The sequence below is a fragment of the Necator americanus genome, chromosome II, assembly GCF_031761385.1.
Source record: "Necator americanus strain Aroian chromosome II, whole genome shotgun sequence".
NCBI lineage: Eukaryota > Metazoa > Nematoda > Chromadorea > Rhabditida > Ancylostomatidae > Necator > Necator americanus.
In genome coordinates, this window is record NC_087372.1 from 5,207,912 (window position 1) to 5,233,942 (window position 26,031).

The 26,031-nt window shown below is 38.8% G+C and overlaps 1 protein-coding gene across 1 annotated transcript; it reads left to right on the plus strand.

The window, feature by feature from the left end:
- Positions 1–10,924: 10,924 nt before the first annotated feature.
- RB195_016912 (uncharacterized protein) lies at positions 10,925–17,079 on the plus strand (the record flags this gene model as incomplete). The annotated part of the gene is made up of 6 exons (XM_064183657.1): positions 10,925–11,128; positions 13,919–13,996; positions 16,220–16,258; positions 16,338–16,385; positions 16,456–16,644; positions 16,693–17,079. The coding sequence occupies 6 exons, from the start codon at positions 10,925–10,927 to the stop codon at positions 17,077–17,079; spliced, it is 945 nt and encodes a 314-aa protein (XP_064039538.1).
- Positions 17,080–26,031: the final 8,952 nt, after the last annotated feature.

Here is a 26,031-nt window from a genome sequence, read left to right on the forward strand (position 1 = left end):
TCCCTTGGATTCGGGAACGGTATTAATATCCAATCATATATCGGTATCCATTCATTACATTTTGCACGGAACGTGCGAAATATGTAATCTGGTCGTTAAATTTTCAAAAAATAAAGTGCATCCTTTGCGATGTTCCATTCCACGCCATCTTCCCGCTTTTTTCAGTATAGTCGTTTGATGAACAATATTTCCGAACACCTGAACCTTGTGCAGAATTCTGGATCAGAAAGATGACACTTAGTACATAATCATTGTGTTCAAGTTCATTGGGAATCGCATGTATGAGGATCATGAGTTATTCCAATAAATCCACACGAATATCGATTCGAAGGTCATTGGGTTGTTGTGCTCAGTATTGAGAAAATTTTGATAGGAAAGCACCTAGGCGTATAAATCATGATTGAGGGATTTTTGTAGCCTCTTCGAGCACAGCTGACACTAAACCATCATAAGGAAAACGTTCAAATAACCAAAAAATAGCAGAACATTTAAGGGTCCCTTCAACAAGAAAATATAATAAAATATAAATATGATAAAAATAATATATAATACAAAAAAATGAACATCAAATACAAAACAAACGTTGGTACACGATTTTTGTATTTAGCTTCTTAGAGTTTCAACCAACACCAAAAATAGAGGAATAGAGGTTTCTAGGTGTTTATGTTATTCTGAGTTATTATTATTATTAAGTTTATATTATTATGTTTATATTATTATTATTATTATTATTATTATTATTATTATTATTATTATTATTATTATTATTATTACTATTATTATTATTATTATTATGTCATTTATGTGAGGAATACTTTTAAAATTATGTTCGATTATAACGTTTCAATTCATATTATAAAAATACTAAAACAAAACAACAATATAAAACTGGTAAAGATGAAAATAAAAGTTTAAATATTTTATGTGGTCCTCAAGGATTTTTGGATTTAAATTGAGCTGAAGATTGACACGAGTTCGTCAAGAAAAAAAAATTAGCACAAGCAAAAGGAAAAAAATCAAAAGAAAATTTCTATCTCTCTCATTTTACTCTTCGGCTTTTCGGACCAATTTATAATCGCTCACACCACTTTACTAAGAATTACTACTAGATTCCTAACGTTACTAGTGAATCCTTAAGGACAAAAATATAACAAGTAGCATTTTGGGAAGAAGTCACATTTTTCGTTCCTATTTCATAAATGGAATATTTCTGCAACGTCGCATACATACATACATGTTTCTACAGAATTACCATACATTTTCACTTTTTTTAAAAAATTAAACTGAATTGCACCAGGTTTCAGAAACGAATAATAGAAAACTAGACTTGATAAATGATCATTTTTCTTGTTCTTTCTATCATGCAAGTCTAAGTTTCGACGATTTTTCGGCGAAAGAATAATTTCGACTAGCGATGGGAGGAAGGTAAGAAAAGAACGAGGAAAAAAGTACATTAATGAAATTTAAATAGAAATTGTTTTTAAAATATAAACAATAAGAGTAAGAAATATAATTGACTAATAGTATAAACTTAAATAATAAATATATTGATTACACAGTATTGAGTAAGAATTGCTGTTACTACTACTTACAATTCATGTTTGTCAACAAGCGTGATATGTCGATAATTGATTAGAAAACTGCTTGACTAATAGTATAAACTTAAATAATAAATATATTGATTACACAGTATTGAGTAAGAATTGCTGTTACTACTACTTACAATTCATGTTTGTCAACAAGCGTGATGTGTCGATAATTGTATAGAAAACTGCAGTGAACATGGTGAAGGAAAAGAATTTAATGATCGAGTATGGTTGTAGGAAATATAAAATCAAGCGTATAAGGACAATTGTATTTCTTTTTTACCCAAAGAATAATCATAAAATAATTTTATGGAAGTAATTTGATATTTCCTACCCTTGGAAGTAAAACTGGAAAACTTTTTTTTTCCGACCAGTAGAGAAGAGGCAATATCTGGGATGAACTTTAACTTAATGGGATTATTAGCATGACGTCCAGATCCTAAGGTAGTTCGGAATAGGTAAGTGTTTGGCAACGGTTGAGTAGTCGGTTATAGTACAGAGAACTAAAAAAATCGATCGTTAAATTTTTCGTAAATTTTATATTTAAGGTAAAAGGTATTTAAGGTAAAGCGAAAGAGCGAGAATGACTCGCATCGCTATGTTAATCACTTGGTAAGCAAAATTCTTATCCAGACCAATTTTCGTGGTCATACATTGGAGATTTTTTCGCATTTCCCGAATTATTCTACACAGACACGTAAGCATATGGTATAAATAGATGAAACGATGAAAGATTAGATTTTGATTAGATTTGTAGATTTTAATAAATGAGAAATATTTCAAAGTGGTATAACATTTATTGCAAGGATCAACGAATCAACGGTCAATTTTTTTCTTAAATTTGCTCCTTATATACTTTGAATTTTTAACATGAGCTTCACTTCTTTACGCTACGGTAGATGAAAGAATAAAAGAAGTGGAAGGTAAGCACTAGCCTGGACTAACCAGTAAGCAAAGATAAGCGTAGTCGTCTACCGTGTCTACCGTTTCTAAAGTCCTAGAAGTATCAATGTTTCCCTTAGCGAAAAAGTTGAGGTAGCACTAACCTCAAACCTAATTAAACTAACCTAACCAACCAACCACGTAAAGTTTGAACTCATCTCCCAATCGATTTGTTCTTTACTAGAATGAAGTGCTATTGATGATTGAATGAGTTTTTTCTTTTGGTGTTTTCTCACAGAAACGACGAACACCGAGGGCCACCGAGCAACCCGGCGCACCGAAAGTGGAGCGAAAACATAGAGGGTGGAGCGCCTGGTATATAAACTGGTCACCAAATGTGCGCACACTCGCCGCGTCCGTTCCTTGTTCACACATCCTCGTAGAGCCGCCGTCACGACGTGGTCGTCATCGTCGACGACGACGACGATGACGACGGCGATGACGACGACGATGTGATGTGGCTCATAGAACAGACATCGTCCTTCAATTCACGATTTATCTACCGTCATTCGTTGTACCAAAACACTATAAACGTACTTTTTACAATTTTTTAAAAATTTTATACAGTGGCTAAAGCTAGAAGTGCTCTCTTCTTGGATCCATCCTCCCTTGAAGAACTTCCTGTGGAATTTTCGGAAATAGGAGCATAAATTCTAGAAGGAATTTTTTCCTGACTACAGTTTTCTTTGTGCCACAAGTTCGGATTTATTTCCTCAAATATTTCTCATGGCGACGATCCTATTCTTCTTTTTTCGCTATTGATTTTCATATTTACTTATTTATAGACAGAGTTCTTTTTCTGTGATTTACGCTGGACCTTTGTGCTCATTTTGAAAAGCTGGAAGAAAAAAATCCAAGAAAAAAAATCCAGTTGCTACTTCAGTAGAAAAATTCCCGTCACGTCAAGAAAAATCAATTCAGTTCCCCGTTACAGCGCACAGAAAATCTGGAAAATGTATTCACCTTTTTTGTGCTGTCTGCCACAGCTAGAACCATACAATCCTAAAGAAGCAAAAGACCTTGAATGCCATCGGATTAAAGAAGTTACAGTGTACGAACTACTGTGAAACCTATGAAACCGAAAACGATTATTCTTCTGCAGTTGTTTCATTTCTATTTTTATTCCTCCCAATCCGCTTTTCGTTGCTCTCATGGATCCGTTCACAGCAACTGTTTCTTCTCTACTCTGAAATATTTTTTCGGCAAATCGCTTTTACCTAATGCCGCTTCAGGCTCGAAGAACAATTCCGAAAAAAAAACCGATTTTCAGGTTTTTATTCATTTCCCATTCGTTATTTTACCCTTTTTATTCATCTTTTAGATCCATCCATTATTTGTTTACGTTAGAAGTATCGCGGCTAAATTTGTCTTTTCTTCTACCGTACTCCTCATATTGCAAACGCCCTCATCGTTCCTATCTTTAGCAGCGGAATCGGTGCTATTTGTGTAACGAGAACTCAGAATAAAGGAAAAGGAAATATTTTTTTCGCATCAATGAAGACGCTGGTAATATTTCGAGATTATTCTATTGATATCAGTCGTCGAAATCAGGCTCATTCGAGCATAAACATGACTTATGCGGATTTTTGAACGTGCTGCCACTTCCCATTATCCTAGAACAATAGGGTGATTGCAACTTGTCGATAGTCCAATTTAGCAACAGCTAAGATTGTTAACAAACTTTATTACGGCTATCGTTTCGGCGTCGTCGACTTCGTCAGAGCCTGAAAAGTCAGATCATTTGTGATATATCCTCTCAAATTCCTCATCCGGAACAAGTCATCATTCCCTAAGATGCTACATCCAAAATCGAAACCGAAATCGAAGTCGAACTTTCGCAATTTTGGAATGGGGTGATAAATATATTGTTCCAGTGAAAGGAAATTGTAAGAAACCCCTATCACGCTTGTTATTCCGCGAATTAGCAGCGACGCAGTTGTGACACGGCCATCTCAGGACAAGTGGTATGGACGAGATCAGAAACAGAAAAAAAAAACACATTTATTTCTCATTTTAAAAAGGAACCTTCGTTTCTTTAAGTAAAAGTAATTAACTCTTTATTCTGGAATGGTGGACTTAAAATTGTATTAGATTTATTATTATTGAAAAATTACTACATTATTAACCAATTACATAATTATATGTTATTATTATTAGTTTAAAAAATTAATTATTATGCTTGGGAATTTTTGGACCTATAACCTTTTGAAATGCATTGTTCGATTAGTATTATATAATATTATTTTATTATTAGTATTATTATATCATGACATATGTAATTAAATTTAATCTCCCGTAGTCTAGGGCAGAAATTGTATATACTCACTCCTATTTTTGACCGATATTCTTTTTTTAGAGTGATATGGCTGCAAAAATCTGTTTTCCCCACATAACATTTCGCTTTCGTTCCTCTACTTTTAAATTTTTAAGGCTTGTTTACTTTGATGAAAGGACAAAGGATAAAATCACTTGAATCCGCTTGGGATCCACTACCACGTTCACTTCAATTCGGAATCGTTTGAGGTTTACGAACGTGTAACTGGCCCATACAATGACTTGCGGTGGCTAACCGATGTGTTAAGTCAGTGTTTTTATCCTCCCAGACACGTCTGGTACCAATTTATCCCGGAAGGATGAAAGGCTTCATTTGCACTAGCGCGGTCCCGAACCATTGACCGTTTGGGCACAGCGGAACTCTAACCGACTGCGCCATCGTCTGCGTCACAAGGAAGGTCCCATTAATGCATTGTGAGGATTTTTTGAAACGAAAATGCATGATTATACCTTCATAAAAATTTGTCATAGTTAGTTTTGCATTAATTCAAGATGCAGAAATTCCAAGCATGCATATTTGAAGTTTTCTTCGCTTCTTTTTAAGTACTTTTAAGTCGGCACACTTACTAACAGCGACAATTTATAATTAAGATGAGTATATTATATTGTAGCAGATTTGATGTTTATCTAGTCGTTTCACTGGTTTTGCGTTTAGTGTATTTTGAAAAATTACAAGAATCTCCCGGACAATAGGGATGGCGAGAGAAAGGGAGCACAAATGAGATGGATTTCAACGACGCAGTAATTTAGGGCCATGAGAAATATAGGACCTCCTATTCTTTTTCTCAAAGGACCTTTGTATCGCTTCTACATCTCATTTCATCCACATCCAGATTTCAAGGTTGTCCTTTTAAATTTTTCAGATCGTATTTGTGACTCAATTGGTAGTGGAACGTTTTAAGATATCCTGGTTATAGAATACATAACTCTGATTTGTTCTGACAGCTTCTCATCAGCGATCAAACCGGCTAAAATCCCCAGATTTTTATTCTAAGAATTTTAGAAGAAGGATTCAGATTTAAGTGTAGAAACGTGAAAACATTGGTTTCTCCTAGCCCAATGAAGTTGTTTGATGGCACTGGAGAATTTCAAAATATGATTGGCCCATGATTCGTCGCATGAGCACAGGAATCTGACTATTCTAGCCCTTAGTTGAGGGGGGGGGGGGGATTCCATGCACTTAAACGTGTACAAGACGAAAACTCCTTGGAAACTGATGGTGAGGACCGGAATTTTTCAAAAAAAAACAGTGCGTCAATCACATTTCTCTTTATGGTATCTTAGTAAAAGTGACCAAATGATAATTGGACTGCTCATACAAATCTGACGCGAGGTTGGGCGAAAGAGTGATTTTTTACATTTTTTTACGCTCATAAACATAGTCACGCGGCGGTATTCCTAATCTAACGTGTGGTTCAAGAAAGAAGGAGCGTTCTCGAAAATTTGTTGCAGAGACGGATGAATGGTCGGGACACAGAGTGACCTAAAAAATAGGCAAACGAAAAAATGAGATGGCTGAGGAACCTAACGGCGAGAAAATAGTGCCTCTTTATTTTTTGTAATAAATAGATTTTGAAAGTATTGAATAATAAATGTTAAACACAACATTTTGTTTCCCTTCATTTTATAGGGAAAATTTGTTTTATAATAAATTAGCGGACCACTTGAATTGTTAGTATCAAAAAGTTCATAACATATTTCGGTTGAAAAGGTACAGATCAGTCATTTTTTTGGGAATCCTGTACAGATTATTAAGGAGTGTTGGTTGAAGATACTGTACTATAGCTGTACTGTAGTTTGTTTTTTTTTGCAGAAAAAAATATCCCCAAGTGACCTTTTGAAAGAAAAGGTTATCTGAAGGTAAAAAGTGCTGTCATTGGTAAGGTTTTTCAGAAGCTGTTAAGCGAACTTCTTGATAATGCACGTTCTTCTTTTGCAGAGAAATCCACGGATTTTTTTCTTCCAATTCTGAGTTTTTTCTTGTTAGAAAAAAGAACAGTGTTCGTGTAACCTACTAAGACAAAAGAAAAACTCCACTTACAACATTCTTATGCATGTATCGGCAAGTAATTTTCTCTAAAACCAGGATTTTACGGCGATTGTTTAGTATTAAATCGCTGTCGCCAGGGTTTTTTTCTCCCGAACCGCTGGCCGGTTTTATCCATCATTTACTGGCGTGAGAACTCGCCGAACTTTGAAGTAAAATATCTCCAACTGGATTCTCCTGCCGCCATTTCCGAATTCCATCGAAAAGTGTGTCGGAAAATTGTTTTTCCACTCAGCTTGGATGTTTTGTTTTTGATTTTCTTCCTTTCCCGAATGTTTTCGCGTCTGAAATCATCAGATCCCTTCAAAAACGATCACAACTCGCTAGCACTGTAGTCGTTCAACGAAACCAGTCATGCGTTGAATAACAAAACTCATAGATAGAAACTCGATTGGTAGTGGTGTTGATCGACCGATTCGGTTACTGAAAAGATGTATAAAGGTGTTCCTCTGTGCTGAAAGCGAAAAATTTAGGAATCCATAAGTTGATCCTTTTTTTTGGTTTTCCTTCAGCAAAAATTTAATAGGTGTAACTGAATATTTTCTGTTTCACGGTTCTTACACATTTTTCTGGAAGTTTCTGGAATGCATCGGTCGCAAAAAGCTTGTTTTTTTCCTCTATGACGTGGTGTTTTCTACAAGCTTCTCTTTCGAGGGATTTATTCATGACAGCATTCTTTTCATGGCGTTTCCTCGTTTTTCCCGTGCACACGAATGGCAACACTATGAGGTGAAAAATTTCAGTGGATTTGTAGAATTACTGGGAGTTAGGTGATTCATAAATGGCGACACATGATGTCAATTTTTTTTCTCAGGAGTACGAACGATTTTGTGGAAGTCCTTGCTTATTTTTACAATAGCCTGTTATTTTTCCTACTAATGCGAACAATTCTGTGGAGATTCTTGCTTAGTTCTGTAATAGCCTGTTATCTGAAGAAGTGGAGTGCAGTTCTGTTTATAAATGGAATCATTACCGCCACGTCTTTGTGCAGCGATGTGAAAAATTTCATATAAAGGACATCTCTAACTGTCACGGTTAAGGTCCCATTGTTTGAAACTTATTAATTATATATGAATTTTGTATGAAAGCTCAGTAATCGAAAAACACACCTTCTATGTAGGAAAAAATTCCTGTATTTCTATTTCTGGACCAGGGACCAATACGGAAAAGTGACAAGTACATGACTACCAATATTTTAAAGCCTAAAAATTCATTCACAAAGGAATGTTAGCGCAGGTGAAAGCAAATCCAACTTCCCCGTAATTCATTGCGATCGACGAGTGGCCGGTCAATTCTTTTTTTTTGGATTCTCTGAATCCAATGAACTGCAGCGTCTGCCGATGCCATCATGAATCTTCTCAAGGTCTGCATCGAAGAAGAGATAGAAGAGAGAAAGGGAAGAAAGAGAAGGAAAAAAATAGAGGAAGGAGATATTTGTGGATTGTTGGGTTGTTTTGATTTATTATGGAGCGATAAATGTTGCCACATCGTTGATTTTTCAGGTTGTCATTTTATTTACAAATTGTTCTTTTTTTATTTTACATTTTCACTTTAGACTATTTGAAGACATTCTCGCCATAATAATAATAATAATAATAATAATAATAATAACAATAATTTTAGCTATAATTTTAGCTTGAAATGTGGAGTCAGCAAAGAACTTTTAAACCAGTGAAAGCGATGAGTCTTCAATTCGGACATTAGGAGGGAGGAGAGAATTTAATTTAAATCATATATCGAAATGAAATTAAGAACTGTAGGCGGTGTGACCGTTTTCTCGTTTACCATACAACGATAACAAACTATCCATATACCTCGTTATCCACACTATTTAAAATTTTACCTACTGATCTATCAGTCTTTTGTTTTATTCTCCCAATAATACCATAATTATTTCATTTGTTTTACTTTTATTTATATATTATTTCCCAATATGTACCTCCGTATTCGGTTCAAATTTTGCAGCGAAAATGAAAGATGTTTTTCAGGCGTCAACCGCAAACCTTCTCTAACATATTGTAAGGAATTAACTGTTCTATCTATTTATTTTTATAAATTTATTTAATTTCTATTTATTTATTTAATTCCTATTCATAACGTGACGTCATCTTTACGAAAATTCTATTTTTTAAATCTTTATTTTAGATTAGGAATAATTGTAACACTAATGTTTCGAGGAGAACACCTCGAAAGGTTTTTTTTCTTAAAATGTTTTGATAGTTTTCTTGATTGAGCATTTTCCAGATTTTTAAGATTCCATTCTAGACCAACCGAGATTTTACAATTGGTTAAGTAACCGACGTGCACTTTATCTATAGGATTTTGCAGCAATATTCTGGATAAAATTTACTTTTTTCTCGAGTCAGAACTGTATTCTCTTCATTTCTTTCACGTCAATTGTAGATATCTATGAATATTCCTGATCTTTTGTTTAGCTGAGAACAAACAAACTTACGAGCATGGTTTTCTATAAAATTATCCAGGTATTGCCAGGCGACAATGGGAGAATGCAAGGAAAATCCTCGAATAATTAACTAAACCGGTAGTAATCATCACAAAGAAAGATACAGCTTGCGCGTTGAAAGGTGGCTCGCAGCTTCATCAGTACGCAGAGAATTCGTCTCTCCCGCAAGTGTGGTCTGGCTGGAACTTTCCTCCGGTGAGGTTCTCTTGACTCCTCGTCCTTGACTACTTTCTGTTTGATCATGCCAAAATTTTTACTATCACATCATTTCGGCATCGTAATAGTTCTCCGGTCATTTCGCACTTGCAGCGGTTCAATAAATTCAGAAAAATAAAACAATTTGCTACTAGATTAGTAACGTACCAGTTATTTTCTGAAACTTTTCCGTAAATCTGATGGTCTTGTTTGGTCTCCGCTGGTTCTCTTCTTTTACGATAGGGGAGTTTGTTGGGACCTTTAAGGGATGAAGGGACCAGCTTTGATCTACCTTGTTTAATTGCTCTCTCTCTTTCTCTCTCTCTCTCTCTCTCTCTCTGAATCCTCCTCAACTCAAAATTGCTCCTGAACACTCTTCCCACGCCCTTTTTGGGCATTAAACATAAACAAAACTAAGCAAAACATAATCATAAACAGCATGAGCAGAATCTTAATTCAACCTAACTTGCTTATTATTTTAACTAGTTTATTTTTCGATTTAGTCGGCAGTGTTTTGAAATAATGTGGGATAAAAGAGAAACAAAGAGAAACAAAGAGAAACGAAAAGAAATTCGACAAGCGATTTTACATTTATAGTGATTCCCCATAAATTTGAGAGCATTCGTCTGAGAGTAGCTGCGAAGAAAAAGGAAAACAAAAGCCCTTTACCAAGTAGAAACTTTAAAAACATATTCAAAAGGAATTTGATGAGATGAATCCCAGAAATTGTGCTCAATTCCATTTATTTTTCTTCTTTTGAATTCGAATAGCAAGAGAAACCAGAGAAAAGCAAAACGTTTCAAATTTCAAACAAATTCCCTCACATTTTTTCTAACAATTTCCTTTTGTTCGGTTAGGCTTCCAATGCACTGATCCAGAATTTTAATTCATTTACTATATACGATTTGTGCAACTGGCCATAACTCCCCCTTAGAAAAACCATGAAAACTTCGACTTTACTAGATTTTTACAAATATGTGGAATTTTTGATGTTTTTTTCCGCTAAAAAAAAGAAAACCTCAGTTTGACTTTCCATACTTTGTGCGGACGAATGTAGTCTACAACATTAATGCAAAAAAAATCCTCTGACATTTTTTCCCCGTGTCTAGATACACCAACGGACATGTTTTTGTTCAGAAAAACTCGACATAATTCTAGCAATTTGTCACTCAACCCTTATTCCCTTTCTAATGGCTGGTTTCTGAATGTTCTCGTTTGTCGTTCTTTTCCTAGGACCTCTGTCCTCTAATCTCACATCAAATGGATGTTCGCGCAAGAAAAAAAAACTGTTTTCTTTCAGAACATTGATAATTTTAACCGAATTTCAGACGGTTGGGTCTGGCTCCTTAGGAGATTATGGAGAAAAAGAATGAGAGCGATATTGTTGGATATCGTCGATTAACATTTGCCGGTGTTACGGTGGCAGCAGTGGCAACAATGACATCAATAATCGTCGTACCTCTACTATTTTCACATGCACAAGCTATACAATCACAACTGGATGTGGAATTACGCTTCTGTGTTATGAGTACACATAATCTTTTCGATGAAATGATCAAGGTATGGTACAACAATTTTTACGCCACTGAAAAATTCTTTTTTACGATCAATTCTCGAAAAATTCTCCAAAAACGTGCTGCCAAAATCATCTTGACCGTTCATCTTTCCTTATGGAATTCGCTTTCGAATAAGCTATTCAATTAAAATTCCAATTCGAATAAGCTATTCAACTGAAATACCATTTCCTATGGTGACCATGATCGTTTCACGTCAACATGACGTCGTGACAGTGATTAATTTCCTGATTGACGAAATAGGATAATATTGGTTGATGAGTGGACAGTTGGACACAAGTAGTCCTTCTAGTCGTGTGGGGTTTCTAGCCATGAGATCGTGAAAAGGGAGACAAGCGCTGTGAAACTAATACAAATTCCGATTCCGATTTATGGAGTCATGAAATCCAGATTATAGGACATTTAGTTGATTCCTCAGGGAAAAAAAGAGTTTCCAGTGTTTGACGCGGAAAAAAAATTGAATCGAACCTCGTTATGTGCAGCTGTGCAAGGAAAAAGTGATGTACCTCATACAAGCATGGTATCCACAAAATATGAACCTCATTAGGTAATTGAGCTTGCGTAGAAGTTTGAGATTGCCTAGATGTTTCAAACACAATCCAAAGGAGAACAGAGACGAGAAAAGCCAAGAATTAGAAACTGTACATAGAAATTGAAAACATAACAAACATAACATAAAGATATAGGATTTTTTTTGATAAGTTTTTTTTTTGAGGATATATGGATTTTTGTCAAAACGACACAGGCGACAAAACAATTGTAAATGTTTACTTAAATGAAACTTACGGTTAATTTCGTTTTACTGCTAAGCAAAGGCATTTCCCGACGAATCTGGGGTGGTGTGGGTTTCAGGTGGGTTATGATACCTATACGGGGTCGGGGATAACGGGGAGGAGGGTGATTCCGTCCATCTCTTCCTGATTGCCCTAGAAAAAACGTACCCGAAGATGCGGTGCGTACACACGGCTGGCGCGCTCCAATCGAACTCGTCGTAGAAAACAGTGCGCCGGAACGCTCGAAGCCGTATCTTCTGGGCGGTTTTTCGCGGCGATTAGGAAGAAATGGAAGGAGTTACCTTCCTATCCACAATCTACGACTCCGTATAGGTATAACCCAAGTGAAATCCGCACCACCCCGGATTCGCGTGGTGATGCTTTTAAGTTTCTGACTTTGGGTTAAATTAATTTTTAGGTCAAGTTTTAATATCTGATAAATAGCCCTCGTATGCTTCAAAAAAGTGTCAGAAAACATTGTCGATATAGAATTCCTTACAACCATGGCGATTCAGCTACGGCGCACTGTAGTTAGGAGATGTGCTACGTGTGCATGTGTTATTCAGATCAGGAAGCGAATATTCAAGGAAAAAGTGGAATTTAATCAATGAATTTAAAGCGAAATTTTGCTTTTTAAGCTTTTAAGCCATATAATTCCAATCTTGATGACCTCTACTACTGTGGCATCTTGTCTTTGCACTTTTTTTAGATAAATAAAGTAGTTTGTGAGAAAAAACATAGGAAATTACTGTGCGTAAGTTTTCTTTTTTTCAAAATCCATTAGTCACGCCGTCTGTTTGAAAATCATTTCGCACAAAATTTTGAAGAAAAAATCCTTAGCATTGGTATTTTTGCAGGACATATCATAGAACATTCGTCATAGCAAAGTGAATTTTGAAAATTGCTGCTATTCGTGAATGTGTTCGTGAATCCAGGCAATTTCCCTCAGTTTTCTTGCAAACAACGACTTGGCGATTTTTAGTGAGGCTAAAAATGTTGTTTGGTATGTGGCTAAGCGATCCATACTGTAATTGAAGAGCATTGAACAATCTTTTCGAATTGAAAAATAGTTTGGATGGTGCGAATTTTGTCATCTCACCCTACAATTTGCATCTAATAACCTTTAACGTGGCGCTTGGGCTGCAAAAATTATTTTACCTTTGTTCGGTAAAGAAAATTTAACCATTTGCAGGGGATGCATTTTCTATCAATAGACACCCATTTCCTAATCTATTCCATCTCTACTTTGTGGATTATAGTGTTTTTCGTTGATTAAACTTATAGGTTTGACGTTTCTCAGTGAATAACGTCAGCGATTACGGACTAAGAGATTGTTTTGTAACCAGAATAGTAGGACATTTTCATGCAGCTCTTTTGAAAAATTTTCAACATTATGAAAAAAAAGTGCAAAGGAAGTTGCAGTTCTAAAGTAGAAAGAAAAGTTTCATGATCAAAAAATAACGTAAGGAACTGAATTTGCAGCAAAAATTTGCGATTGAATTTTTATTTCTACATTTTGTGGTGGTATGAACGTAAAGAAGCGTCTTAGATCTTTTTCAAAAAGCGTCCGAGGAAGTTGATGATGCTTTTCCTCAGGAAAAATCAGCAAACTTCTATATCCTTTTCTCGAACTCCCTTTTCCGAGTCTTCATTTTTTTTTAGGGGAAAAGAGTACTATAATAAATACTATAGTAATTTTGGCTACTTTGATATATAGAACTTTCTAGCTTCAGGGAAAAAAAATTTCGGTTCGGGACTCTGACATTGAGGTTTTTCAAGATCTCGGTTGGGAAAAAAACGAAGGGAAAAAGGATGTTAGCAACGAGTTGCGTTTTTATGCAGAAATGGCGCAAATGTGAAAAGTAGTAGTGTAGCGCAATGTAAATAGCAATCGGGTTGGGTTCTTTCGATTTTTCGGAGCACCACTTGGCCTGGTTCCACTTTTACAAATGTGTTCGTCACACACACACATACATAATGTAGTCGGAACTGATTTTGTTAAGGTCGAACATATAACCGGTCATCAAAGTCGCGTGAAACGTCATGGAGGATATGGGGGACGTGGATACGTTACTGCTCCGGTACGTTTGCAATTTTTGAGTATTGTAGTAGTAGTAATAGTAGTAATAGTAGTAATAGTAGTAGTAGTAGTACAGTATTAGTTGTTAGTTTTTTGTCGGACGCAAAAACTCCTTTGGATAACCAAAGAAGAATCTGATCTCCTTCATTTTCCTTCTAGAATTCGTGGTTATTCCGTGTTCAAATATCTCTTCTTCCCATAGACGCAGTACACCAGGAAAATGACGACGTTTGGATTTGTTCACTGAATTCACAGGGTTAAGGATGTAGATCACGAGTGCGAGTACGTTCATCTCGTACTAATCGTGCTGAAAAAAAAGCGTGGGAGTCGTACCTCTCGATCGAATTTTCCTACGAGACACTTAACAACGTGAGGCGTACACACTGCGTGTGTGTGTGCGAGCGTACAATCAATAACCTGCTGCTGACGTTGTCTTATCTGCTGGACTCGGTGCGCTGCCCGCGCTCCCACACGTGTCACGTTGTTCGGTGTCTCGTAGTGAAATTCGATCGATATGGCCGTATCTAACGGCCGGCGCTTTTCAGGATAACTAGAGCAAATTAAACATGATTGCGATCATAATTCCTCCTCTAACATCCTCTAACATTATCTGTCCGCGAGAGGGTCCCAACATTGTCAAGGCGGTATATTCAAGTGTATTTATACCAAATCGGATTGTTTTGATAGCAACGTTGCTGCTGAAGACATTGACCCTTCAGGCGAGTGTTCAATACCTATCTCAATAGCGTTTTGTACTAAGCTTGCAGAAGAAAAATGAATTAAATAGTCCTTCGGGCGGAGCTGTGGGACCCATTACATTGTTAAGATACCATCGAGAATTATTTAAATATACACTGCAGTTTTCGTTGATGGATTTGTACAGTGCCGAATCTGTTCAACTGTGTTCACTTGCACTTTTGTTCGATTCATGGCAGAACGACGGGGACCTATGCGTGCGCCAAGAAGAAAAAAACTACAGTATACTACCTACCATTTAATGTTGTGAGTGCAAAAACTTCACAACTCATAAAGTGGAGCGAACAGAATCCATTGACTGGTAATCGATCCTTTTTTTTGTTTACTGAAAGGTTCGTAACAAGTTTTAAAGTGTCTCGAGAGCCCTTTGCGAATTAACTCGTTCTTTTTGCGCTCGCACATACTTCCGTAGGTGTCCTGAGAATGTCGCGCATGGCGATTTTATGAAATTCACGGAACAAACGGGTCTGCGTGCATTAAAATCTTTGTAAGGCTTTTTTACGGTGCTCTCTCATGTTTCCTGCCAAAGCCAACACTTGATTCGACCACTTAATTAACTAACTATTAATTTAACTTAATTAACTTAACTATTCTTTGAGGCTGCTGTTAATCTTCCATATCCTTGACCCATGGGAGCGTTTTATTGTTCCAGTAAGTCATTGTTAAGATTACATTAGTAAGTCGTGGCACATCCTTTCATGTAGGATAAAATAATTATGATAAAAAGAAGTGAGCTTTGCTACTAACCATAACCAGCGAATCGGTGAACTTATAGTGTACCTAACCGCACTGTCATACTGTATGAACCCTAAAGAACCCATGTAAAAAGTACCATCGCCTTACATTTCTTCGTGTAGTGTTTCAGAGCGATGAAGCTCTCTTCAGGAGCATCCTGTTTCAGGCGGATATCTCCAGTTGAGAGCCCGGTGTAGCGCAGTAGGTAAGAGGTTCCGCTCCGTCTGCACGACCGATCAGTAGTTTTTGAAACCGCCCTAGTCCCAATAAAGCCATTCATCCCAGTGGGTCGATAAATTAATTCCAGACTTTTCTGGGAGGATAAAAACACTGAAGTGATATGTCGGCTATCCCCGCAAGTCAATATCAGGATCTAAGGTGTGTACAATCGGAGGATTGAATAGCGTTACACAGATTCTCGTTTCTCTTCCACCGCCTCTTCATTTCTTTCTCTTTCTTTTTCCTCGTTCTCCCTTCATAGCTTCTGTTTTATTCGAAAATTAACTGTATCAGAGCCATTTATAGTTCCTTTATCTTATTTATCATTCTTATTCGTATCTATCATCATTATTTATCATTCTTATTCTTATTATCTTTTATTGCTGTTAGTAATTGGTCGCGTGAAAGTAAACGAAGGACCCTATATGTGGGTATTTGTTTGTATCAACACAAAATACCCCACTCTTGATAAATTCTCATGATAATCTAAGAATTGAAGCAGAATTGATTTTAGATGGTGTACCCACGTCCACAAGTGCCCACCTACGTGAGGGTAAGAGTTTGAAAAAAAATCACTTTGGGAAGAGATATCCCTCCTTTTTTTCGAACATTTGATAATTTGATATTTTTAGCCACAAGTGCCAGTTATAAGTCCACAACCTGTCATAAAACAGCAACGGGTTCGCTTTACTTTCTCCTTAGATTTCCAACCTATTTGATCTACATGTTATACTAATAACTCTAGTTTAGTTCTGCATCCATGGACCACCAGGCCCACCAGGACCTCCTGGTATTGACGGATCACCAGGCAATGATGGTCAACCAGGAGCGAACGGTATACCAGGCCCAGATGCTGCCGGTGGAGGCCCAACTGTAGCTGATTTTTGCTTCGACTGTCCACCAGGTCCACCCGGTAGACCAGGTCGACCAGGGCTGATGGTAGGTCTTTGAACAATATATTGATCAAGCTGAGTTACTTGAATTTAGGGACCACCCGGTGCCCCTGGAATGCCTGGTGGTGATGGCATGGCAGTAGCTGGACCTCCAGGTCCACCGGGGCCACCTGGACCTCCTGGAGAAGATGGTTTACCTGGTGCTCCTGGTCAACCCGGAGCGCCAGGTGTGATGGTGTCTGGCGAAAAGGTGTTTGGACCACCCGGACCACCCGGACCACCTGGACCACCTGGGGCACCTGGACTACCTGGACAGCCAGGAATTTCTACTCCAGGCTTGCCGGGACCGCCTGGGGACATGGGTGCTCCTGGCGCTCCAGGGCGTCCAGGGCCTCCTGGATTACCTGGTGCCATGGGTGGTGGTGGTAAGGGCGGAAATTGCGATCACTGTCCTCCACCAAGACTTGCACCTGGCTATTAACTTCGTAACAACTTCGGAAGCTCATTGTTCATGGGTTATTGTAAGCGAAATTGTCCTGATGTCATTTCAAGATAGGCTACTTCATGGTTGAAAGAACAGTAACCTAGTGTCAAAATAGAAATATTAGACTAATAAAGCAGCCGACATCAGAATTTGTTAACAAAGTACGCGAATCAATACGTTTCCTGACACTCACAAATTTTGTCCTTCATACTTTCTTATTATATTTTCGACATTCGCTAGTCGTAGTGATTACTAATCCTCTGGTAGCACTGCCACCTTCTATTGTACTGCTCAAAATTTTAGACTCGGAAATAAAGATCTGTTTCTGAGGTCTTGATCTTTTCATCTCTCTGATGCACTTTAAGTTTAAGTTGTTCATCTTATCAAAATGCGACTTCTGTTCTTGAAAACATCACTCAAAAAATATGTGTTGATCTACGGATTGTGAAATGGAGATATGATGATATAGGATATATTTGGTAACCATGATAATCGTAAATTTAGGCTGTATATACCAATCAAGAACCTCTGATCAATTAAACATAAACAAATAATGCTCTATCTAAGGTTTCTAACAACAATCGCATCATCAAAGCACTGAAGCGAATTACTTCAACTGTTGTGAGGACAGGAACCACAGATGAAGTTAAATTAATGGAGCAGATAATTAATGTGTCCGGAAAATGAGGGAGTGGTGGAAAAATAAGGCGTCAGATTTAACTCTTGCTTCTATCAAAGGAAAATAATAGTATTTGAAAAAGAGTGAAGACAACACTGATGTATTCCCATGGTTTTACCACAACATAACCCGCATAAAAGTCATAATGTCCAAAAGGAGATCTGCCGAAGTGTTAGAAGGATATAGCTAGACTGCTGCTGTGAAAACCGTTACAGGTTCAAGCCTGAAGTTCCATATAATTTTTCAAACATTTCGAAAGTTTTCAAAATAAGACAATTTCGCTAACGCATTTCGAACACGTGGATGTCCTGTTAAGATTGGAAAGTTTCACACTACCTGAATGTATAATACTGAGATGATTTGTCGTTTATTCTTACCCTTATTCTCTTCTCGCTGTCACGTGCACTCCGCCCTTTGGCTGTTCCTCCGGACTAATGCAGCGCTATCGCTCTAGAACGGTTCTGCGTTTTGGGCAGCTGCAATGTACCGATCGCTCTGGCACCACTTACACCCCACCCCACGTATCATTCGAGCCTTGGTCTTCTCGCTGATACAATAGCGGAGCTCTTTCTTAATCGCCAACGATCTCTTACCTACATTCGTTCTCACTTCAGGGAAAACCTTCCGAGACGCTACCGCATCGTTCGCACTGCGCCATTACTTTGGAGACTGTCCTCAGATCAAACGAGATGCCTAATCATTTGCACCGTAAGGCTGCTGCAGAGCTAAAAGCCACGCGGGGGCGCGCTTTGGCGGTTGTGCGGTTTTGGTGATTATTAAAGGCATCTCCCCACGAATGTGAGGTGGTATGGATTTCAGATGGAGTATTCGTTTACGGGATCGTAGATTAAGGAGAGGAGGTGATTCCGTCTATTTCCTCCTAACTGTCGTAAAAAACGGCCCGGACAATGCGGCTTCGAGCATTCAGGCGCGCTATTTTCTACAACGAGTTCGATTAGAGCGCGCCAGCCGCGTGCACACGCCGCATCTTCCGGACCGTTTTTTTTACCCCAGTTAGCAAGAAATGGACGCAATCACCCACCTCTCCATAATCTACTATGCCGTATACGAATACTCCACCTGAAATCCGTACCACCTCAGATTCGTGGGGAGATGCCTTTAACTCTGCGGGCAGCCTAACCTCGGCCCTAACATAGCACCGAGCTAGACGAACTGATACGTTCTCATTAACTGTGAGCGAGTTTTTTTTGTATAAAGTGGTTTCCCTCGTGTGATATCACCTGACTGGCGCGCACGTGACAGCGAAGTACAATTCAAGTTCAAACATACGAAATAGACAAGGCAAACGTGATGGAACGACAACGTTCAAGTAGCAGTACGCAACAAGTAGACAAAAAATTCTATATACAGTAATGTCAAAACGACATGAAGCACGGTGCAGTTGTGTAAGCTATTGCGCTCGAAGCGGTGCGGTGAAGCGCAGCGGTTTGGATCGAGTGAGGATCCCTGCTACCACCGTTCATTGCTGCATTCCACAATGGTCCCACATCGATTCCAACCGCTATCTCCAGTCGGGTCACAAAGCACCGCGCCACCACCGCTTGCGTAACTGCGCTGTGCTTTGTGACCCGACTTTATGTATACCAGTACATAATACAGACAACTGAACTTTTTGTAATATGGCGCAGGACAACATCTGGCACTGAATAAGCACGCAGGTGGAGATTGTTTCTTTCCGAGTCGAAGGGCAAATTGTACCTGAATCCTGGTTGTATGAGAATTAACATAATGTATTGGTAGTTCGTAATCAGAGGTTTTTTAACAAGCGGTGTTTTTGGTTGTTCTTTGCAAATAACCAATGGCAGCAAATTATAATGTCCCCTGGGTGAATATAGCATGACCAATTTAAGCTAAATGCTCCAAATACAGCAAAAATGTTGAGAAGACTCTTCTCCAAAAACAACCAAATACTGGAACGACGGTGATGCTGAGCGAAAAATAAGGTTTTCAATCTTTTCACATTTCTTGATGAATTTTGCACCGACTAAAACAATAATCTTTGATTTTTTTTCGATTTTTTTATCCATTAATATATAAGACCATAAATGTTATTATGAGTATTTATTCCTCTATTTTCTAAAATTTTTGTGCAATTGGTTTCAGTTCGTTTTTATTACTACTATGGGCTGTGTTCCTTGTTCTATTGGGTCTCCTTATGTTTTTTCCACTTTCGATTCTTTTCAGTTCTGGGATTCACAGGCTGTTCTGATCTGGGAGCTGCTGAAAGGTGAAGGAAAGCTGCTGATGGTAACGCCTCGAAGTCGCTCTGTGTATGACAACGCGAGACCACGCACGGCAAAGATAACGCGACAATTTCTGGAGAGCCTGGGGAAAAGTCCGGACTGTAAGGAGGGTTGGGCGACCGTGCCCAACCCTCCTTACAGTCCGTGCCCCTTGGACGTTGCCCCATCTTACTGTAACTTGTTCAGGGTCCTGAAGCAGAGCCCACTAAGTGGTTATAAAAGGATAAAGGATAAAGTTTCTGGCGTTAATCAATCCGCTTGGGATGCGCCCCCACGTTCACTTCAATTCAGAATCGTTTGAGGTTTACGAACGTGTATCTGGCCTATACAATGACTTGCGGTGGCTAGCCGATGTGTCAAGTCAGTGTTTTTATCCTCCCAGACAAGTCTGCTGCCAATTTATCGACCCCGAAGGGATGAAAGGCTTGGTGAACACTAGGGCGGATTCGAACCTCCGATCGATCGTGCAGGAAGCGGAACCTCTAACTGCTATACCACACCCGCCCTAAGTGGTTATATGTTGCCGATAATGAAGATAATTATATTGTTGATATTCAATTTGTATTAATGCAAAGAAAAATTCTTAAGTTTTCTCAAGTGGAGAAGTCCAAATACCCAGTATGTGTCTTAGAATGTGTCCAATTAATTGCTGCTGCTAATTATGCGAATTAATTATGCTAATTATGCTTCCATTTAGAAGTTTTTTTTTTCTTTGGTAAGATGTTCTTCAAATACGACAATCATAGGACGGCTTTTTGAGCTGCGTGTAATTTAGAATTGAAGGTTTTGTTGAACTCAGGAAAGAAAAAAAATCAGGCGTTATTTCACTTGAACTGGATGGAGAAGTAAGATGATTGCGCCAACTCACTTTTGGTTTTTGCCGGCTCTGATTTCAGTTTCTCCGATCTCTTATCGCTTTAGTACGGTAGTGCTGTTCGTGTCGTTGAAAAAACTCAGAAATTGAGTCCTGCCCATTCAGTGTGTTTCAAATGTTGAAAATCATGATGACAAATAGGGTTAGGTGGACCACATTCAATATGTAGAACACCTTCAGGATACTTGAACTATGAGCAAATGGATTACGGAGATAAGACGATAAAAATTTGTGAATTCACCATACATAACTTTTACAGCTGGTTCGGCGCTGTCTTCTTATTCATATCGATATTCCACGTCTGCACACATTAAAACAGCATAGAAATATATTGCTGTCAAAGGCATAAAGTCGTTCTCACCATTCGACGTTATCCTGACATTTTCGACTGCGTCACATTTTTCTTCACCGTCCCTGCTCTTTCAGGATTTAAAAGCGATGTGTATACTAGGCAGCTTACGCAAATGTGTAGATTTTCCTATTTTTCCTCGGTTGAGCAGTAAAAAAAAACAAACGAAGTGAACCTCATGTCTATTCTAGTATGTCGATATTCAAATGTAACCGCCAAGATTGTTAACAAACTTTATTACGGCTATCATTTCTGCGTTGTCGCCTTCGTCAGAGCCTGTAAAGTCAGAACATTTGCAACATATCCTCTCAAATGCCTCATCCAGAACAAGTCATCATCCCCTAGGATATTACACCAGGAAACTAACACCAAAAAAGCCTAAATCGTTGTGCCTACCTCAGTAGCCGCGTTGCCGTGACGTTAGCGGATATCCGCGTGGCGCAATCGCTCCGCTGATACGAATTAGGATGCGACGCGCATATGACTCCGTAGATCAAACCCGCAAAGGTCTTGATTAAGAGCCAGCTCGTTGGTCATGACTAAGCACTCTTCCTTTCTAATCATTTTTGGACCTTTTGCACTTATCCGAAACGCTTCTAAAGTTCTGCGAGCTATAATTTCGGGTTCGTAGGATAGAATTGTGACAGCTATGCAGAAAGGAACATTTTCATGACATTGTCTGCGGTGAGTTCCGAGGAAATCTCCGATCCAAGGTGACTAGTTTTCTCAACACAGCACTAGATTAGTCATCCATGTTATGTTATCTAGATGAGACATGTCTCATCCTCGGAAATAAAAAACAAACTTTCCAAATCGGGTTGTTTCATGCGTTTAATTTCATTCGGACAAGATTTAGCTGCCGTTTCTCTGATCAGATAAAAATTCTGTGGGGATTTCGAATACGTAAGCATCTTTAACTCTTTGCACTTCCCGTTGCCGTCGTACGTATGACATGTAAAATATAGGCTTTAAATGATAAAATTAGCTACTAATGGAGTTTACAACAAATAAATAATATTGCAATAATTTCTGCTTTTCTGCTTTTTCTTCTCTGCTTGGTTTTCTGCCTTATAAAATATTTGAGTTAGGAATAGCATGACATTTGTAACGAAAAAGTGCTGGAGTTGCTGGTATTCCATACGCATGACTGGGCTGGAGTGCAAAAGGGTTAATTTTCATTCTGACGTTTCGACATTACCAAAATTTATCCATTTACTTTCAGACGTTGCACCAGTCAGCTGACATTTTGTGCCACTCCGTTTTAATTTCAGCTTAAAGAATGAATTAGGTGAGTTTCAACTACAGTACTAATTTCTTAAAAGTGCTTCTCAGAGTTAGAGTTCACTTGCAAATCGATTTTGAACCAAAAGTTGCCGTTTGATTATTAACTAATATCGGCTGTCCCCAAAAATATTGAATTTATGCTTTCTGACGACATTGGATTGATTGGGATCTAATCAATGCTGAAATACATCTCGAGGATTTGTCTTCAACTTTTTTTGAGAGGAAGTTTTCCTCAGTTCGCCTGCTGCTCTCATTCTGGTCTCGAACCAATTTTAATCGCTCATGCTACGTGTCGTCGTGAATTTCTGGAGCACAATAATTTATTCCGGAGTTGATGGTTTCGGCACAGAATACATCAAAAACCGAAACAATTGAGAAAGACGAAATATGTATATGTGAATAATAATTATCTCAAAAGGCCTATGTTCAAATTACGGAAGTTACGTAGTAACTTTATAGTACTTTCATTCTGAATCGTCTACTACGTATGTTCATGATGAAGGGCCATTACTAGGAAATTGTGCACTGTTTATAAAAAAATTCGGTGATATCATGTGTTAAGAGAAGCAAGGCACTTTATTTGGGCACCATTTGTCACAAAGACGTGTCGCCGATGACGTCGTTGCAGTTCTCAACAGCGCAGCCAGTTTCAAACGCAGTTGATGGTTATTTGAAGTCAGCTGATAGCGAAAAAATTCACAAGTAGATAGACAGAAATGAGATGCAACGAATGATCTCATGAGATAAAGTTAATTAATTACGCTCGGTTCATCCAGCAGAATCTCCGGTCCTTCCGCCACTCATCAAAATAACTCCAAACCTACAGGGGTTCAAGCAAACATGTTCGGGTCACCCAATACTCGTCGAAATGTCTTATGCCAACTAAAGTTAGAGTGGCACGACCACCTCGAGTTCCAAGTCCACGGGCATTCGATGTTAGCACTTCGAGCTGAGACGGCAACGTATATACGTCTATCTATGTTCGTACTGATGCCAGTCGACGGTTCTGAATACCCCTAGTGTCAACCAAGCCTTCCACCCCTTTGGGATCAATAAATTGGTAAGTGGCTTGTCTTGGAGGTTAAAAGAAACAGCTACTTGATACATCGGCTGACCAGCGCTAGTCATTGTATAGGCCAACACATGTTCCAAAACCTCGACGGTTACGAATCGCAATGAAACGCGTTCACGCATTCCAAGTGGATTGATACGCCAGTGACTTTATCTTTTTTTATGTTCATACACACATGAATCTACACGTAACGTATGGTCGGGTCAATACGATATGAAACACGAGTGTAGTTGCGGTGCATTTACGTACGCGCTCGAAATGACGCGGTGGAGGCAGCATTTGGAACCAAGTTGGGACCTTCGCAAACTACAGCGAGGGGTGGTACCAAGAAGGATTTCACCACGCTCGTAGCCGCTAGGCTCCACCAAAGCGCCTCGAGAGAAGCCGCGTACGCAATTGCGTACGTGCTTCATGTCGTTTTGACCCTACTATACACAAAAACACGTAATATACATATATGTATGGACGAGTCGGTCGCATGCACACATATACGCGGTATTGTACATTAGGTAATAACTAAATTGTTGCTATTCGCGTGGGCAAAGGCAGAGCAAAGTATGAAATGGAATGACAGACACTCCCACAACCCATTAAAACACACTCGCTTCATAGATAACAAGACTTCAATCTTCAGGAACGCTAAACAGGCAAATGACAGAGTTTTTGCCTAAAAATTGATAATTTCACTTGATATAGTACGAATCACAACACGATTGATTCCACGAATTCGTTCTCTCGGTGTCCATTGAATGAACATTATGCATGTGTATAATGTTGATTCTCTTCTTCTGCTGAGCACTTTTCTCGTTTTTCGACACGATCCTCGTCCGGTGCAGAATGTTGTGTGACATTCGTCGTTTTTCAGCAACATTTAAGTGAGCCTCTCATCCTGTAATGTCAAAATTACTTAGGACCTTGATTGATTGAACTAACAATTCTAATAGTACTAATAATACTGCTCCCGGGATATAAACAAACAATACATCTCAAGCTTCCAATGGGGCTTAATTTTTCTTCCTATCATCAAATTTTCTGGACTTTTTCATTCCAAGCATGCCTTCACTATTCCAGATATGAATTCCACTCTCTCAGGAATTCATATGCTTGCGCTCGATCAGCTCCTCTATCCAGTTTTGCGGTGGTGGAGGCTATAAACAACGGGACTCACTCATAAGAAGAATGGCATCGACAAATCCCTAGGCTACGCAGCGCGTCCCCATGCGGCGGATACGAGCTAACCACGGACCAAAAGCGACTTTTTGCTTTCCATCAGAGATTCAAGAGAAGGACTCACTGTTTCTGCCCTGTCAGGTCTGTCAGGTCTGTCAGGTCTCACAACCACAAATCCTGTAAGTGGATCCTGGGAAGAACCTGCAATCTAGCAACCAGGAATTGGAGGAGGCGGTTTGGAGCTTGTCTACAACAAACAAGGTCCACCTGCTCACTCTGGGAGGATGCAGCGTTGTCCCACAAGACCTAAAAGACTGGCCTGGGAAGCCAGCGACCTGCCCAAGGGTTTCAAAAATAATCAGTCAAACGTTAATTAACCAAACACACTAGGAAAGAAACTCCTGGAAACTCCTGGTACAAAAAAGACAGGGATATCGTGATTGTTGGCGTCATTTAAGCTGCCGACATGGAAAATGATTAGAGTGACGACCTGTACATTCAACGACAGTAAGTTTTCATCATAAACGGCTATTGAAGATCTGATTGTACAAGCCAGGAAGGTTGAGTCGGACTGAGACGGAACGACGTCACTCACTGAAAGCTGTATATGACTCCGGAGAAGAACTGTCATTAGAAAGATCCGATGCTAAAGACGTTGATGAAGTTGTTGTCCTCGTCAAGGAGTGTGACAATGGACAGCGATTCTTTGAAACAACTTACGACCCGAGTCGGACGAGAAGATGTGGTTCAACACCAACCTTGATGACTTCCTGGCTCCAACATCATGCTGCGAAGCTGCTGGCATTGGCTTTCTTCTCTACGTTGAGCATGATAGTCGCTCGGTGGAGGAAACCGTAGTGAAATAGACCACATGGCCTTTAGCTGCCTGATGGATGTCGCTGTTGTGCCCAACCTTTACATGAGGTTGAATCATGGTCTCTTTCGAAGATGATTTTCCTGCTCGTGGGGAACAAGGAATGCCACAAACTCCAAAGGGGGAAGTTTTAGGAATATCGTTAACTTCACCGGAGGTATAAATCTATCCAACGATGCAACTCTTTACCCGTACAAAATTGGAGGAAAGGAACAACACCGTAAGAGGAAAAACTGGTGAAATTTACTATAGATAGACGAAGTGTCAACATAAATAGAAAACTATTCCAAGTGTTTCGTTGATTTGTACACGCCGAACCAATTCATCAATAACCAAAGGCCGAAGAGCAGATGAGGACGAGTAGATGGCCCAAACTATATGAG